An 18,886-nucleotide genomic window follows, 5' to 3' on the forward strand; every position below is an offset into this window, starting at 1 on the left:
ATCATTGCCTATTCGCCAAAACCCAACCAGGGCAGTCATTTAGAAATGACTCGCATCAAAATACAGTCTAGTGTCTCCCCCTGCTGCCCAGTTCAAATACTCCATCAGGCATTTACATTTCATTGAAAATATATGATTCATCTTTCATTCTTCATTAGTTTTTTTTAAATGTCACAAAAGATGTGCAGGTAAAGCATAATCCCTCATGCCATATTTGGTTTCAAATTATCTGGTGAATTACCTATTTCTTAACGTCCAATTTATCAATATTGTTGGTCTGTTCATTATTTTCTGTATTAAATTCATTTAATTCATTCCAACAGTGGAAAGTATAAGGGGGTATCTGACAGTCCAAGATGAAACAAATAAGGGAATCTAAGAAAAAACCCAAAATAAAAATGTTATGGGTTTTCAATTATTTTTGCTTGTTCTGACCCTGTGAATTATAGGTCACGTCGGAGCCCCGCTGCCATGCAACCTCATCAGACTGGTGGATGTTCCTGAGAAAAACTACTTTGCCTCTAAGGGAGAGGGAGAGGTCAGTAAAATGATCTTGAAAGATGTTGTATCTTTATAAAAAAATACAAAGTACTGCCATGTTACTGCAAACAAGGCCCAGATAAGTAGTGTAAAACATTATAAAACATTACTAGAGCGTGTATTGTTTATCTTTAAGTTGACATGCAGTGCCCACAATCTATATAATAAAAATGCCATACTAAAAAAGAACATACATTTTATAGAAGAATAGGAATGTATTGACCTTTAAAAACCTGTGTTAGGGTTTTAACAGGAGATTCAATTTATATATTTGACCTCACACTCTGACCCTTTTCCACTTGTTTACCATCTAGGTGTGTGTGAAGGGACCAAACGTGTTTAAGGGCTACCTCAAAGACCCAGAGAGGACGGCAGAGACGCTGGACGCAGACGGCTGGCTTCACACCGGAGACATTGGCAAATGGTTGCCTGTACGTATCTCATCTCATTATTAAGACAAACATTTACAATGACACAACATTCTGGATAATGAATAGTCAAGGAATCCCCAGATGTTTCCACCATGTATTTTCTTCTTTTCATTTATTCAACCTCTAATCTTCTGCAGAATGGCACACTGAAGATCATCGACAGGAAGAAACACATTTTCAAATTGGCACAGGGCGAGTACATCTCCCCTGAGAAGATCGAGAACATCTACATTAGGAGCGAACCTGTGGCACAGCTCTATATTCATGGAGATAGCCTGCAGGTAAGAATACTTACACAAACACACCCATCAGTCCCATACATCCTAATTCTTTGAATTAGCTGAATAACATGTATGGCTCCTGAGAGCCTGCAAGTACGTCTTTGCTCTGATTCCTGTGCTCCATTTTTAAGCCAGGACAAATAGAGCACAAAATCATCTATCAGGTGCTCATTTTTCAGCTTAATTAGTACAATATCCTTTGACCTCTTCCTCCTATGTTTGTGTCTTCTCTTTCCAGTCCTGTTTGGTAGGGATTGTGGTTCCTGACCCAGAAGTCATGCCTGAATGGGCCAAGAAAAAAGGCATACTGGGCACATATAAGGACCTCTGTAAAAACACGGTAGGTTGCATGTTCCTTGAATGCTTCTAAGTTCTGTCGATAACTAAAATACTGAATAATACCATGGAAAATAACCTTCCACTTTGTCAACAGGAATTGAAGAAGGCGATCCTTGAGGACTTGGTGCGTCTGGGCAAGGCCAGTGGCCTCCATTCATTTGAGCAGGTAGGAAGGCAGATATATGTTTGGGTTGAAGGCAAAACAAAGATCATATTTGGCCTGCCTTTTGATTTTATCAGTATTATTCTTTTTCTTAAAGCTACAGAATGATCATTTACACAATCCTTTACTACATGTATATGCCAGAAGTATTTCGAGTAGGATCTGTTTGGCGTTGTTTTTATAAGATCCACAAGTAATACATTATTCATCAAATTGCTCCAGTTGAGCAACTCAACTCAGTAAACTAATATTTGTAAATCTTCATCCTTATGATTATTAAAGAGGGCGTTGCTAAAACCTTTTTAGTTTGGCAAGTACTTTTTCATTATATTAAAAAGGAAATAAATCAATATCACAGGTCTTCTGCTAAACTTGTGTTATCTATACAGCTCCTAAAAATAACAACCTCTCAACAATCTTGGTCTAATTATACACTTTCTTTCCTATTCCTTCACATTTTTCTTTGCAGGTGAAGAACATCTACATCAACAATGAGATGTTTTCCATTATGAACGGCCTCCTGACTCCCACATTAAAGGCCAAGAGACCAGAGCTGAAGGAGTATTTCAAGGAGAAGATCGACCGACTCTATGAAAGCATCTCCATGTGAAGGCCGGCAGACCTAATTTTCCTTCAAGCATCTTTACACTTAGTTCTGCTTTCACCATTGACTTCAGTGGGATAAAGATGTGACCACTTAGGCTTAAAAGCTATGGGAAAAGCAAGCCAAACCGGCCCCTGCTATGGAAGATTTAATGCCTAAAAACTAAAACAAATCCAAGACACAAAAATAAATACAATACACTTTGTTATATGTATTTCTATTTTAATTAGGCATTTGCTGTGACATAACTACATGTACACATATGTAAAACGAAAGAATATGTGTTAATCTGTGAACTGTTCTTTATTCCTTGGGATAAAATGCAAACCACAAAACAGAAAGGGTTTTGTAATTCAGTAAATACAAAGCACTTTGTTTGGTTTTCATGAGAATGTCCAACAGAGCTTTTTCTTTTTTGACAGGGAAACATAACACACATATGCATACAGAAAAAGGAAATGTAAATACAAATGTGATTTGTAGATCACTTTTTTTATTTTAATGGTTTTGATTTAGGCATTTTAAATCTTCCATACTTTGTTTCTTGCTATCCACCCAAACAAACCATCAAAGGCTCTGTCCCCAGCAGCAGAAAACTCACCCTCACTTTTATGTTGAGCAACCATTTCCACTTGTCACCCTGTCCAATCTATTTTTTTCCTCCATCAGTTTAAACCCACCAGCCTAACACAACCTGAATCCAGTTATACGACAGCAAGCGTGATGTCTTTGTGTATAGTGTAGCTCAAGGATATGTATTGCTGACACATATGGGACAGTAATGGACTTCCTCCTCAGTGGGACATTTAGATTTTCCTTGAATCGAACAAGCTGCTGACAGCAGTGCTGCTAAGCAGGGCCTGATACATTTCCCTTGATCTGGCACACTAAAAGAGATTCAACTTTTACTCAACACATTGCGCAATTTGACCAAAACTACACCTTAATGTTTAAGGGCAGAATTAAGAAAGCAAGGTATAGACAGTAGCAGCTCCTGCCTTACTAATCATTGCTGTCTACACCATTCCATTGTAGAGCATCTCGATGTTTGAGCCACATTAAAATACATCGCTGTTCATGTCATGTTCTCACTCACTCATTAAGTCACCTCGACATGGCTGTGATCTGCAGTTTAGCATGCATGCTCCTTGTTTATGTGAAGGACTGGCACACTGTAACACACATTACGGTTCACACTCTACAGTCTGTTCATTCACTCCTTTTTTAACATCCACCTTTGCGCAAATAGTATGTCAGGTAAAAGAACAAAAAAGAGATCATGCTAAACCAGGTCTCAGGGCAATGCATGCAGTTTGCCCTGCAATGCTGGCACCATTGACTTGAAACTGATGAGTATTTCTTTGTGGCCATTAATAGCAGGTTGTATGCAGCTGCCCACAGTCACTGCTGCTAGTGCAAGGCTTTGTAAAGTAGGCAAAGCTGATGAATTCCACTCACTGGAGGAAAATAGAACAACCATCAACTTTTAATGAAAAATAAACACGTTTTTGAAGGGTTTACACATAGAAGTAATGTATAGACTTTTTAAGTTGATTACCGTCCCAAAGCATAAACAATGTGGATGTACATAAACGAGGACAGCTAGATGTAAGCATATTTATTAAATCAATGGTTTGAATGGATTTTTTTCTCTCTTTTTGCGTGTAGTGAGATGAATTGTACTTATTTATTTATCTATTCTGCTGTAAAATGGAATCAGCACCATATCCTTGTAACGATTGAGTGCAGCAATAGGGATGAGGGTGGGTGGGGAATAGGACAAGGGCAATGAAATAAAAAAGATATTCTGGAATGATTTTAAACAAGTGTCTTGTTTCTTTTTTCATGGTATCTTCAATTGTCATTGCATTACGTTTTATTTTGAAAGGTTTTCCTGGAGAGGCCAACATGTAGTATGAACTTATTGGACTGCTGCTCTTAAAAGAGGTAGCCTACTTAAATTGTTAACCAAGTAGCAAACCAATACCATCATGAAAAACACTCCACTACAAGTAAAAAGCATACATGCATTAACGTATTATCAACTAAATGTCCTGAAAGGAGCTAAAATAAAAGTATTCTTTTTTTTCAAACGAGTAACATAAGTTAGTATAAATTACAAAATGTCCCAGTGAAATTAAATATGAAAATAATTAAAAGTATTTGAGTAGCACAAACATCAACGAGTGTAGGCCTACATCAAAAGCTAAGTAGAAAATATCATGTGCAGTAGCCTAGTCCAGTGTTTTTCAAAGTGGGGGCCCCGAAATTGGCCGGTTCTAAAGGGTTATTAAGACGTCGTTTAAGAGTGACGTTTGAGTTAACGAGGACATCCCAATTAATACCTGAGGACTCCTCTGTCCCCGCGTCACCTCCTCGTTTCTCTCGCTCGCATTTTACGGAGGCGGAGCTAAGATGCAAGGAAGGGACGCGAGTGAGGGAAAGGAGGAGTCGAGGAGGGGTATTGGGATGAGGCTTGAGTATCTGCTCAGCTTTTGGAGCAAGTGAGATCTAGTGAATATTTCGCTCTGCAGCTGGATGAGAGCACGGATGTAGCAAATGTCGCAGAATTGCTTGCATACATCAGATTTATTTCAGAAGATAACTTTGTTGAGGAAATATTATTTTTGCAAAGCACTGGAAGATAGGACCATATGAAGAGACATTTTCCAAGTTTTAGATGAGTTCATAATCTCAAATGGACTTGATTGGTATCGTTATGTGGGTGTGTGTTCAGATGGGGCAGTGGGACTATGACAGGCAAAAAAAGCGGAGTAACAGCTTTGATCAGGCAGAAGGCCCCAAATGTAGTGGCAACACACTGCATGCTCCATCGCGACTCGCGCGGCACTTGTACACATCATTTTATTTTTTTTAAAGAAGTGCAACAGGGGGGTCCCCGCCAGAGGACAATGCTATATGGGGGTCCTTGGTATGGCAAAGTTTGCGAACCCGTCTACCCCCGTAATCCACCGGGTCCGGAGAAGCTAGGCAGGCTATCTGATATCACTGATGTCATGTAGCCTAGTAAGACTTCCGTTGAACATTTTCAAAATAAAGTAGGCTAATTGTGTTCATGTTTGTAATTTAACGATTTGTTTTTCACATTAAGATAGATTGTAGTGTGCGTTGGGGGGATTTAATGGAATCATCAGCTGATTGACTACAGGTGTTCTCGGTTGCTAAGCATCGCACAAAGAGCAGGGGAAAGTTTCAGTTATTAGCATCCAGGAAGACTTTTAACCGTAAGCTTTACGAAATTAAAAACGAATTGAGTTTAATGTGTTAGCAACAGCTGATCTAACGTTGAGATAGTGTCAGATTTATACTGACAGATCATTGGATCGTAATTTGGACGACAATTTAGTTCGGAAATGGGTCGAGTGAGGCGTGCCAGTGGAATACCAAACAAACCAGATACACCCGTGCGGAACAAACGAGAAAGTAAGAAATCTAACACATCATCTTAAACGTACATTGTAATAGAGGTTTTAATTTAACTTTGCCATGGTATGCACAGGTTTGAACCACAACTTTACTATATAGGTTATCGAACAGTTTAATTGGAAGCTCCTGTGACCAGCTGACTTATTTGGCAAGAAGCCTATTTAATTGTAATATAAAGATCAACATCGGCTTGATGCCTTTTTTTATGTCTTTCTTTTGAGTCGAACAAGGCCTACTTAAATCTGATTATGTTCAACATGACTTGAAGTCAATGCACTAGGAGAAATGTATAGTGGTGGATAGTAAAAAAAGTACATACAAGTACAGTACTGAAGTACAATTTTGAAGGATTTGTACTCTACCCAAGTATTCTCAGTTCATGCTACTTCAACTCCACTCCATTTTAGAAGCCAATATTATACTTTTTACTACACTACATTTATTTGACAGCTTTAAGATACTAGTAACTTTTTAGATATAGCTAATTAAAGATATAAATCAAATAAACATTGATATATATATTTACTGTTTAGGTTAAGATAACGAAGCAGTATATAAAGATAATAAAATACATCTACATTTACCAGCTGTGATAAAAACACATCAATAATCATAATAGTAACCCAGTAACTCAATATACAATTTTGAAATGGGCCATTACGCATGAGGAGTATTTTTGCTTTTGGTACCCATTTATTTTTATGCCATTTCTTTTGTACTTTTACTTTAGCAAGATTTTGAATGCAGGACTTTTACTTGTAACAAAGTACTTTTTAAAATGTAGTATTGCTACATTTACTTACGTAATAAATCTGAGTACTTCTTCATGCTCTGTGTATGTCATGGTAAACACAGGTAAATGAGCTATAGCTGCTATCCCATTTTAAAAAACTTTCAGAGCACAAGAGACTTCTGCCAAACAAGAAATATGAAGCTTTTGCAGAGGAGCCTGGGGTGGAAGAGATGCATGTTCCCACTGTCAAACCAACCAAACCAGTGAGTATACCCACTATAGGGAGATATATATCCTTATACATTTGATGTATGGATGACAAACTATTCTCTTCTTAATAATAACATGCATAGAACACATTTTTCTCTATTGGACTTTTGGATAAAGGGTACATAATGGGGACATTCATTTTTGCTGTAATTTTTCTTTGAATTTTGTTATTCAAGTTGATAGTTTCTCAAACTTTTCCCCCACTTCTCCTAATTGTCCACTCTTATCCTTTTCACACACAGACACACATTAAGACTGTCCAAAACAAATCTGGGTTACGCTTGAGCAGGCCTCCATCTACTGAAAACTCCAGCAAGAAAACGCATGCCGTGCCAGCTTCTAGGAGATCTAGTTACAGAGTGTCAGCATCAGGTCACCAAACAATTCAAACCACTCCCAGGATAGAGGCCGCTAAAGGTGGTGACATGCTAGTTAACGATGAAGAGCAAAACATGACAGTAACATCTGAAAGTGTCATGTCGTCTAGCATGGAGTCAGACACTCCTTTCATCTGTAACGATGATGATGAGGAGGAAGAAGACTGCTTCTTTGCCTCATCTTTCAGCAGTCTTCCCTCCCCGGAGACCTTTAGAAGAGATATAGATGGTATGTGTGCATTTTTGTTGATCCACAAGCAAAATATAAGGTTATTCATTTTTATTTATTTTTTTCAACCTTCTTGTCACTTATTTTGTCTTCTTTTCCCAGTGGAGACATCAACTTTTCCTATTAAGGAGGGGCTTGGGCTTCATCTTAACATAAAAAACTCCACCTTGCTTAATGTGAGCAACGCTGAGACCATACACATGCATCAGCCCCTAAACCTTTCTAGCATCATCGGTAATGGTTTGAAAAAACGTTTCTTTTTCATTTTATTTGGTAGGATATGTAGTTATCGTAGTAAACATTTTTGAAGTTTAGTGATTTAAAAAAAAAGGGTTTATTAACTTATGATATTGAGAATAAGATGGATTGAAATAAATACATATAGTGTATTTTTGAAAAAATGTAAAGTTTAGTGTTAGCTTGAAAATACTTGGTCTTTTCACAGTTTAAAAACATATTGTGTCTGCAGATGTCTCTGAGATTGTTGACGAAAAGAACTGTGAGATCAAGTGAGTTCCTTTCTTTTTTAAAGTTATACATTTTTAAGCTATTTTTGTTTGTATTCCTACAGCTAAATACATTGTCTGCTGATACTTTAGAACACTTGAAACTAACAAAGAAAGGTATCTGCATACTCAACATCCATGTAACCAAAACTTGATCAATCACTGTTTTTCTCTTTGAAGCCAACACGGAAGACCTGAAGCTGAGACCAGAAAACATGTGGACCCATTTAAATCAGGTTAAGACTCATTAAGTGAGACATGTATCCTAATCAAACTATTTAATGTCATTATGCGCCAACTAATAAACTATATATTTTTTAAATCCTCAATTTGTAGAGAAGGCCTTGGAGTTGAAAACCCCCCCAAAAGTAAGAAGTCACTTGGTTGTATCCTGTGTAATCAAAATCTGATATTCACAACCAATTTTTATAAATAATAAGTATTATGGTCATGGTAACGTATGATTCTTGCTCCTTTAGCTCACCAACAGAAGGACCATTTCATACAAGAAGAAGGTCTCGTTCAAAAGCCCCATCATTGTGGACACCTTGGAAGCAAAATACATCCCAGGCACCAAATTAACCATTTACCGCAACAATGAACTAGCCCACACATCAAGCACTTCTGAGCAGAATGAAACAGACACATCCTCAGCTGGTAACATCAGTTATAAAGAAAAAGCATTAAAGCTGAAGGTGAGGGCAAAAAGGCCTGTAATAATAATCCGGGAATCAAAGTTCTTTGACTTTATCGACGACAGTGACAGTGATGCATTCTTTGATAGAATGAGAATACGTTGTGCCAAACTCAGAAGTGCTCCTTTATTTCCTCTCACAGCTTCGCCTCCTATGTAGAACCTTCTTTTTTGTGATATCTTAAGGCAAATTAATGTATGTTAAGATGTTGTCTTTTTCCCATAATCAAGATGTATAGAGGTCTGTATGTTGACTATCCTGTAAAAGAGTAATCTGATGTCAGTGTATGAGTCATCATGTCTCAAATGTGATGCATTCTTTATTTAAAGAGAATAATTCAAAAGGCATGCCCTGCCATGTATTTAAGTGCATGCACATCATATATTTTGAGTGTGACTTTTCAACTTTCCTTTCTTCTCAACCTTGTCCTTTTATTACCTTGTTACTGTTTCCTACAAACCTTGACATGTACCTCTGGTTACCTTTTGTATTCTACAATTGTGTATTGTACAAGTGTCTGTGCAAAGTGACCACTAGATGTCAGACCTGTATTTTTTTACGGTGCCTTTTCACCTCTCCTGTTATATTGTTTTATAATTTAAAATATATATGTTGTTTGTGTTGCATTTTTGTGTTATTAATTATTTACTCTTTGTTTGTGCCATAATTGCATACAAATCAAAAATTGTATTGTAAGCAAAAAGCTTAAATGTAAGCTAATTTGTCTTTTTGGTCGTCTATATTTTCAAGGACTCCCTGCTAATGTAGGCCTACTAATTTCCGATCGTCAAAAATATTCAAAACTAAATGAATGTACAATAAAGTAATGCATGGTAATGATTCTTGTTGGATCCCCTTTATTTGTGGAACACAATCCTTGCCTTTCCATTTAACTTTTTCTCATGTGACACTTTAAAATATCTTCTATCTTGTAAGCATCTCATAAGTCGCAATTGTATTATTTTTGCGAATACATGGAATACATGCACGCTGTCACGATTCCCGACAAAACATCAACACAGCGAATCCACTGACCACGTGGTATCGGGATAAAAATAGCAGCCAATCAGGTAATTTGTTGTAGCAGCAACGTCCAGTCAGCCAATCGGAAAAAACGCATTTAGTTACTAAGCAGCTCCCGTGACTAATGCCTGTCATATGACTGTGACACCCATGGAGACAGTTACAAGGAACAAGATTTGCTCTCGGATTTGAAAAGAAAAGAGACTTTCTGTACCGAATTTATTTTGGTACAAAATGCCTCCGACTCTCTTCCAGAAACTTTTCAACAAGAAAAATGCGTTTTCGTCGCCACCCCCGAGATGTAACAAAGATGACCCAGCTTTCAGGTAACGTTAGCTATTTTGTTTGTGTGTGCATGTTTTGTGTGTGTGTGTAATGTTGTACATTTATTAATTACTTTCACCGAGTCCTGAAGCATGACATAGTTTTTGGCGTAGTGTATATGTTGTTTTCACTGGTACTTTACAACATTGTTTGATATTGTTTATTTGAATTTGATATGGAAGTGCGGTGATTGGAGACGTGTTGTGCCTGTTGGTCGGTTAGCTAACATGCTAATGCTAGCTACCATCCGTTAGCGGGGGCTGCTGCATGTGCTGTCTCCTGATGGGACCGCTTGAATCAATAGCTCTTATTTGTCGCGTGTTTTATATAAGTATTACAGCTGGTGTGCAGTTGTTAATTAAGTGACAATAAGTCCACGATACACGTTTCCTCCCATCCTGAGATGTGGTATAACCAGCGGATCGATATTCTTGCTTAGAAGTTGCAGAGGAACCTTTTCCCTTTGTGTCCCCCTTTGTGTTGCTTTGGTTACGGTGATTTGACTGTGTGGTAAGAAGAACAACGAGGCTCTAGAGACGGTTGCAGTCGCGCTCTTCTGTCGCCAATCGTGGGCTATACCATCGATGACTTGGAGCAAAGTACAGCTGGCTTCTCTCAATCCTGCATGGTGTTGTACTCTTCTCCACTGCCGTCAGACAGAGGTGGAGGAGGACGCAGTGTGCTCTGTGTTGGAACACATGTGATCAGTCCAGTCGGTCACTGACAGACAGAACCACAACAGACCAGTAGACACTCCGCAGTCTGGAGATGTCAACTTTTTCTGATAATCATCTGTGCTCTAAATGGCAGGTTTGTTTTTGTGTTTATCTATACGTCTTGTGTTTAGTTAACACAAGTGATATGTGGCATGCACGAATTTATAGATGTCGTGATTTAACAGTCTATGGTGTAAACTCCATACATACATGTCAAAATCATAGCAGTCATGTTCATAAAAAAATCAAGATATAAAGACAATTCTGATTGTGTTACTCAACTCAACTCGTCTGACGATATATGCCGTTAATAACTGCAATATATACCTGGCTGCTATATCTTCGAAACTGTTACAGGATGCGTACTTTGTAAATTATGTAATTTAAAAAAAAAAAAAAAAAAAATTATTAAAAAAAACACATCGTTATCTTTAATCTTTTTTTAATGCATGCTTCTTAGTTAATATTAAGCTGGCTTTGGCTCTTTTTCTTGCTGTAACAAATGCAAATGTCCCCTCTGTGGGAAGAATAAAGGTATTCTGATTCTAAATCCGATGGATTGATTCAAATGTGGACTAAATCAAGACTTCTGTCATGCCAGCTTGAACGAAAAATGCAAATACATCATATATATGGCAATATGTTCTCCCTCCAAGTTGCAGTGACATCATTTGTTTAGATACTTACTGGTATTGTCCATCAGTAGCAGGGTTAAGCTGCTTTTAAAATGGAGTCAATCGAATGCAAGGGGAATCATCACAAAAATAATAAGACCACCATGCAGGTATGACATGTATTGCCAGCAATATAAATACTTGCTATTGAAATACCCCAAGGCACAATTTGATCTGACTGAGCAAGGCATCCTTAAGCTGACTATTATGATACTCTATACTCCCTGAGTTGATTTACAGTTTCCCTGTGTATATTCCTACACACTCTGGGTCAGGGTCAAATCTGTCACTGTCACCATGGGGAAAGGGCTCTTTTTAGTTTTAAATACATTTGAACTGGGAATTATTGCTCACGGCCAGCCACCCATTGAAGGACCTGAAAGCTCACATGCTTGTGGTGTTACTTCCACTTTGGTCAGTGTCTTTGTCAGCGCATGTATGGCCATAAAGTTGCTCTGTGCCCATGTGTTATTAATGCTGTTTGTGTATGGTTGGCTCGCTTCAATCGTAGACCAAAGAGGCAGACAGCTGGCATTTCTGTTCACTTGGTGGTCAGCTGTGCTCTTCATACCTCTGGCAATGCTTCCCCATTCATCAGGCATGCATTGCTTTGGAGAGGGAGGCACTGTGAGTAGACAAAGGCAAGAAGAAGGAGTGATGGATGGATAGATATGACACTTGGGTGGTAGCAGGATTAGCCCAGAAAGGGCCAGTATTATAGGCTTACTGTTCTCGTTTAGCTACAATAGATCACAGATGCTTTTGGTATGAGGAAACTAATAACCTTAAATAAATCAGGGGATCACTAATTTGTGCAGCACACACATTTCTTTGTAAGCCTTTGCAGCCCCTGTGCTCCGGGAGTAGTATAATAGTTGTTGAGTGCGTTCTCTATTTGCTATGAAAATTACACACCGATTTGCTATTGGTCTTGCTTTATTTTTTAACATCAATATATTGGCTGTTTGGTTTTGTGCGCTATTAAACTGTCAGATGTTTTACTGGCTTCTGCATTAGCAAAACCCTTGCAGAAGATGAAAACATGAATACATAAATAAATCAGGTTTTGCAGTATTGCTGTTGCCCTACATTATAAATCACTCAAAGCTGTGTGACAGGCTCACCATGCCCTGCAGAATACCACAGGGGGCAGCATGTGGGCTGACCCGAGGGGAAAGCCTAAAAAGCCCCTCTGGTTTCCCTGGCTGCAGCACCTGACTAGGTACAGCATACTGTACATTACACTGAGAGCTCCCTGCTCATCCTGTAGCCAGTCAGAGGCCTGATCACTAGCCAATAGCTTTGTCCTCCCCACCCACAGCCAGACTGCTTTTCCTGGCTGCCCCCTGCCACCGCTGCCTGCTGAGAAAACTTCCTTGTTGACCCATACAACTCAATATAGCTGCGTTTGTGCTGAGATACAGAACATAGGGGGTGTTTCTCAATGTCGAGGACGCTTCCTTGGTAGGACATGTCTTCCGAGTCAGGTCCTTCAAAAGCGAGGCAAGAATCCTTCCTAGCCTCGGAAAACGAAGAGTGGTGGAACAGGCTAACGGGTGTGCAGGTGTTAGTGCAATGTATGACTCACCAACTTTAAATGTTAACACAGAGAGAGAGATCAATAAAACACAGATATGGTTGAGATTCATTATTATTCAATTGCGCAACAACAATAATAATTTGGATCACCTTCTGGCACAGCAGCCAATTATGGAAATGCCCCACAGACTAGAAAGTTCTCGTGTGCTTTATACACGTAAAACACACACGAACATACACTTGAAACATACGTGGCAGAGATTGTTAATATGTTCCAGCAGTGGAAAGGTCATTATCTCATGACGTCTTTAGAGTCTTGCAGGATATGAATTATCCAATTAACAAAGACTATACGTTTGCACATGACCGCATACACAATTTTCCTTACATGAACTAACACACAAACCTCAATGTTTTCTCTCTAACTGTATTATAATCTAATAAAGATCTCTTTGGTCTTCCGCTGACCTTGGTAATTTACTTAGCGTGGGTACATCTGCTGATAATTGCGGAAGAGGCAATGGAGCCTCTCCGACCTGTGTAACCTTCATGAATAAGCGAGAAACACGCTGTAATAAAGAATCTGCCATAACCCAGGTGTGCGTCATATGCGAGGCCCCGCCTTAAATGGAGCGCGATTTCCGCCAAAGATTTTTGAAATTGGTCCGTGCGCAAAGCATTGTGGGGATTTTAACACCGCGGAGGAGACACATGGGCAGCCTCGAAATGCCCCGCAACGAAGGACGCTGGCCTCGCTAGAATTCCAAGGATCCTGGACATTGGAACAGTCCTTCGGCGGGACTCGATGACGTAGCATCCTTGAAATAGTGGCTCTGGAGGAGCCTTCCTCGACATTGAGAAACACCCAGGGAATGGAGTTTGGCTTATCCAAAGAGAGGCTGGGATGCTTATGGCTAGCCTTTTTTGTTTTAACAGACCATTTTGTAAGACTTCAAAACCCAAGTCATATGAGTTTAAAAAAAGAGGTTAAAGAGTTGTCTGAAAGCGTCTCCCTGAGGTTGAATCAGAATATCCTGATGAACTTGTACTGCATAGCCTGATGAACTTGTACTGCATAGCCTGATGAACTTGTACTGCATAGCCTGATGAACTTGTACTGCATAGCCTGATGAACTTGTACTGCATAGCCTGATGAACTTGTACTGCATAGCCTGATGAACTTGTACTGCATAGCCTGATGAACTTGTACTGCATAGCCTGATGAACTTGTACTGCATAGCCTGATGAACTTGTACTCAATATATCAACCATATCATTGTGAGGAAAACAATTGACTTTGCTGTGTATTGTCCATTTCTGAAGATTGGATCACTGACACTTTTAATAGACACTAGAATAAAAAGTATTTTTATAATCAAGCTCAAAGCTTTTAACACATTCAGATTTGTTGCACACTTTGCAAATTAAAGTTGGTATGAAACGCGCATAAGTCTGGAATAAAGCCAAACATTGTGCTTTTCATATTGCAGAATCCTCCTTCCTTTCTGAAAATGCATGGTTTTGCACAAGGTAATACAAAATGATACACCCATCTCACTGAATCAAGGCAAAGGGAATTACTATGCATCAAAGATCTGATATTCTGTACAAACTGTGAAGACCACTGAGACAAATGTGATATTGGGCTATATAAATAAACATTGATTGATTGATCAAAGGGGAAATAGAGTTTCAGGTTCTTGAGTGGCGTGGTGTCCTTCTTTCACCGCATGCTTTTATAACTCGCTGTCATGTGAGGCTTTCATCAATCTCAGGCTGTCATGTTTGTGGGACGATCACACTGTGTGTGTGTGTGTGTGTGTGTGTGTGTGTGTGTGGTGTGTGTGTGTGTGTGTGTGTGTGTGTGTGTGTGTGTGTGTGTGTGTGTGTGTGTGTGTGTGTGTGTGTGTGTGTGTGTGTGTGTGTGTGTGTGTGTGTGTGTGTGTGTGTGTGTGTGTGTGTGTGTGTGTGTGTGTGTGTGTGTGTGTGTGTGTGTGTGTGTGTGTGTGTGTGTGTGGAAAATAAAGACAATCATTTCCAATATTATTTTGAACACATTGAGCTGAGCACAGACAAAAAAAACCTAATTTTAAAGATTAGTTTCAGGTGCAGTTTACTACTTTGACTCTCTTCCAACTAACTGGGGGAAAAAAATCCAATATCATGTAGTACAATTACATTGGGTTGGCAATACCATTTTGTGTGTGTATGTTCGCTGCAGGCCTGTCAGGGTTCTGTAAAGACAGCGGCTGTCATCAGGTTCCTATCAGGGCTATTTAAAGTGGCCACGCTCGTGCTTCTCAGAATTGTGGGGTCATGGTAAAGATATAGTTTTTAAGCTGCACACACACGCAGTAGCATTCTGGTGAGTGCTTGTAAGTCGATTAGGGGTGTAACGATACCCGTACGGAAATTATTCGGTACCCGTACGGAAATTATTCGGTACGGGCCCTTCGGTTGGGTACACGTATACTTTTTGGAAGTAATCTCAGGTGCTGCGTCGCAGCATTCAAAGTAATTTGCTCACATTGGGTTCAACGCGTCATAGAGCGAGCAAGTCATTTCATTGGACGAGAGGCATACTATGAGAGCTGGTCACAGGGATGCGTTCACATTTAGTCAGTCATTTGAGGAACTGTCAAAATGGCGAACGCATATAAAGTTGAGCTCGAAAATCCTCCAGCATCATTGAAGTCTCCGGTTTGGGAACATTTTGGTTTCGCAGTTACGTACAAGGATGACGGACAAAGACAGGTGGACCGAACCAAAGCTGTTTGTCGGCATTGTTCAACTAACATTGGTTACGCGGCTGGCAATACACCAAACTTGCACACATTTGAAAAGGCATCACCCGAACGTGAATATCACCGGTACCAAAAGAAAAAAGACTGAAGTGCAAACCCAACTCATTGTTAGTGCCAGCAGATCTGCCCTTTCGGCAAGCAATGTGGACAAGTAAGTATTTCTTTAAAAACAACATGAAAATACAATGACAAGCAAGTCCTAATGTCAAACTGGCTGCTTAGGTGCTAGTACAGTACAGTTCAAATACAGATTATTTCAGTTCATCGAAATGCTGCACCTTAATGTTTGTTTTATATTTTGTATTTATTTGAGTGAATACATTATTCACAGTTTAATAATAAAAAAATATATATATATTTGATGTTTTGTGATAATTTTTTCTGCTGTACCGAAAACGTACCGAACCGTGACCTAAAAACCGAGGTACGTACCGAACCGAAATGTTTGTGAACCGTTACACCCCTAAAGTCAATTTAACATCTAGTTAGGACTGTAGGATATTTCTCATATCACTTTACGAGTTGGTCTTTGTTTGGCCTTTCAAGATAATAGTTAACTGGCATATGACCATATCAGCACATGACTAATTGTATGAATCGAGCCAAGGAAAGATAAGTCTACTCCGACAATTCCCAGAATCACATTTATCGCCAAGCATTTGTTAGTGACCAGTTTACAGTTTCACAGCTAATGCCGATACATGATACTGAGGCAGCAGGACCTCACCAACCGAGCAAAGACAAAGTGAAGCACATAGACTGCAGATTGGGTTACTCTGAAATTGATGTTAAACATTTTCATGTTCTATTTAGTTATATGCACAACATTAAGCATCCAGTGGAGACCTTTGGGTTCCTTCGTTTATTTAGTGAAATCAACTATTCCCAATATAAATAATGTAAAAGATGGCATGATAGATTTTCTTTAATTTGCACCTAGTTATTTATTGATTTGTTTGATAATGACATTGAGCTGTTTATTGAATTTCCAAAACATTATTTGAGCTGTTGATGAATGTAAATATCTTATTTATGGCCCTTGTAATGACAAGTCATGTAATGACCAGTAAACCTCTATTTTTCAAAGGAAAAAAATGTTCTTAGATTGTGATTTGGATGAAATCTTCCATAGAGAAAGAACTTTGTTGTAACCATTAAAAGGACATTTCTGAATCTGAAATTATACATACATCCTTTTTCAAAAAACTGATCATACTGGGCAGAAATAGTGGGATATGAAAGTCAAACCAAAGACTCACATCACCTAAATAATTAGCCTACTTTCAGCTGATGAGAGGTGGGAGGGGGGGAGGATGTGCTGACTGATGGTATCACTTTGCTTTAAGAGTAAGCAGTTATTAATCATGTCGATCATATGACCCTCTGTCCAGCTGATTCCTAAGGCAAATATCTGATTCACCTTTAAACAGACTTGACCATACGACCTGATTTCTACACGGCTTCCTCCACTCCTTTCAGCCTGATGGTGCGTTCATGTGATCTTCTTGATAAACAGTCATTACTCCGTGTCATCACACTCAGTTTCTGTCATGTGTTGTTGATTCCCATAAGTTGTGACACAGAAGTAAGCAATAGTTGGCACATTAGAATACATGCACAAATGCAAAGTTAACTACATAATACATACGTTTAGCGTTTGTTTCTGGACACTATGCAGGAATACTAGACACAAAATCCGAATAGCCAGCAGTTTCTCACCAACCATTGAACAGGATTTTTACAAAAGTAAACTGATACTATTATTTTAAAAACGATATCTTTGTTGCTTTATGATACATACTCTTGTCTTGAGCACTTCAACCTGACTTGGACTCTTTTTGAGAATGAACTATTGTCTAAGTCGACTTAATACCACTTAGTTGATTAAGAACAAAACAAGGTATTAGTCGATGTATTGATTAAGAGGAGGCAGCCCTTCAACAGAAGATGTTTGAATGTTTTATTAGCACTTGAGTGCAGTAACCTCAGAGCGTTGCAGCATCCTGCCCCACTCAGAATCATGTGACTGCAGGAATGCAGAAGTCTCTAATGCAACATAACCAGGGAAAGCTGCAGGTAGTCAGGTGCTCTTTAGGTCATATGTGGGCATGTTGCTTAAAGTAGACGCTCTTTACTAAAATGTACTCGGACCAAAATAATTGTTGACTCAAAGTGGTTCAGCAATTGTGTTGATGTGAAAAGAGGTAAAAAATAAATGGTGTTTCCCCATGGGACACACTCTCCAGCAGCCCCTCTCCATTGGGGTTCATTTCAGCCCATGACTCGGGTAAACCAATTTCCACTTGGAAAGTTTGAAGTTTGACAAACTGAGACACTGTGGGAAGTATTAACACATTCATGACTCTTTGAGACGGTACGTGCAAAAGGTGCCCCTAAGGCTACAGATATCTACAAGATTAGACGTGATTACTGTTCCTTTGTGTCACTCCGTTCATACATATCCACTGGTAGTAGTGCACATCTGTCATAGCTTCAAATGTTTAACATAAAAGTACCATATCTACCCTAAACTGTCATGATGCATCACAGGAAAACATGCTGGTGAAAGTGATGTATGATTGATTTCTTACTAAAATAATTGATATATTTGGATACACAGTGTAAAATGGCAGACCTTACAGAAACCGCTGTCACACACAGCCGGAAGAACGTCACGCAGCTTACACCCAGAGGATATTTATGTAACTGTCACTCTGTCTCTGACAAACACACACACACACAGGCGTATTTGAGAGAGAGCGAGGGCTCTTTGAGGTCAGTCGGTACGCTGATGTCAGACTCTGGAGTGAAGGAAACTTGGGGTGACCTTAATCAGCGTACACCTCGGCCAGGTGCAGCAGTGCTGTTTTCCTATTGTTGCAGACTGCATCACTGTCAAATGAAAAATATTATATAGTATAACTATAAAATATAGTATATCAACATGAGTGGCAACAATAGAGTGACGCATCCTAAAACCTGGAAGTAAGTTAACATTTTACCACTTCCGGTTCCTTCAACAAAAAAATCTTATCAATAGATTCATGATTAGAAAATGATAAAAGTAGGGTAGACATGTGGATATTATCCGGCTGTACAAAACGTGATCCGTCTCTTAAATGTGTCTCAACCACAGACCTTATTTCCAGCTATTTTCCAAAATCCTACGGAGAAATTGCATTGGTTTTTGT

At 39.0% G+C, this 18,886-nt stretch overlaps 3 protein-coding genes across 8 annotated transcripts in view; all 3 read left to right on the plus strand.

The window, feature by feature from the left end:
• Window positions 1–4,001, plus strand: part of acsl6 (acyl-CoA synthetase long chain family member 6) — a 35,895-nt gene extending 31,894 nt beyond the window's left edge. For all 4 annotated transcript variants that reach the window (XM_034206609.1, XM_034206608.1, XM_034206607.1 and 1 more), the window contains exons 16-21: window positions 450–538; window positions 855–971; window positions 1,109–1,252; window positions 1,491–1,592; window positions 1,686–1,757; window positions 2,224–4,001. In XM_034206609.1, coding sequence (XP_034062500.1) covers window positions 450–538; window positions 855–971; window positions 1,109–1,252; window positions 1,491–1,592; window positions 1,686–1,757; window positions 2,224–2,364 — 665 coding nt within the window. In that variant the 3' untranslated portion in view covers window positions 2,365–4,001. The remainder of the gene's footprint in view (window positions 1–449; window positions 539–854; window positions 972–1,108; window positions 1,253–1,490; window positions 1,593–1,685; window positions 1,758–2,223) is intronic.
• An 875-nt stretch (window positions 4,002–4,876) lies between these two features.
• LOC117540221 lies at window positions 4,877–9,419 on the plus strand. Of its 2 annotated transcripts, none has more exons than XM_034206802.1 (8): window positions 4,877–5,802; window positions 6,704–6,801; window positions 7,051–7,414; window positions 7,517–7,648; window positions 7,884–7,923; window positions 8,101–8,156; window positions 8,257–8,288; window positions 8,400–9,419. In XM_034206802.1, the coding sequence occupies exons 1-8, from the start codon at window positions 5,733–5,735 to the stop codon at window positions 8,772–8,774; spliced, it is 1,167 nt and encodes a 388-aa protein (XP_034062693.1). In that variant the 5' UTR covers window positions 4,877–5,732; the 3' UTR covers window positions 8,775–9,419. The 2 variants fall into 2 exon arrangements, with proteins under 2 accessions (XP_034062693.1, XP_034062694.1); XM_034206803.1 differs by having other exon boundaries at window positions 8,262–8,288; window positions 8,400–8,643.
• Window positions 9,420–9,778: 359 nt separating this feature from the next.
• fnip1 (folliculin interacting protein 1) overlaps window positions 9,779–18,886 on the plus strand; it is a 39,139-nt gene continuing 30,031 nt past the window's right edge. For both annotated transcript variants that reach the window (XM_034206557.1, XM_034206559.1), the window contains exon 1: window positions 9,779–9,964. In XM_034206557.1, the coding sequence (XP_034062448.1) occupies window positions 9,873–9,964 (92 nt within the window). In that variant the 5' untranslated portion in view covers window positions 9,779–9,872. The remainder of the gene's footprint in view (window positions 9,965–18,886) is intronic.

Source organism: Gymnodraco acuticeps, unplaced genomic scaffold (assembly GCF_902827175.1).
Source record: "Gymnodraco acuticeps unplaced genomic scaffold, fGymAcu1.1, whole genome shotgun sequence".
Classification (NCBI taxonomy): Eukaryota; Metazoa; Chordata; class Actinopteri; order Perciformes; family Bathydraconidae; genus Gymnodraco; species Gymnodraco acuticeps.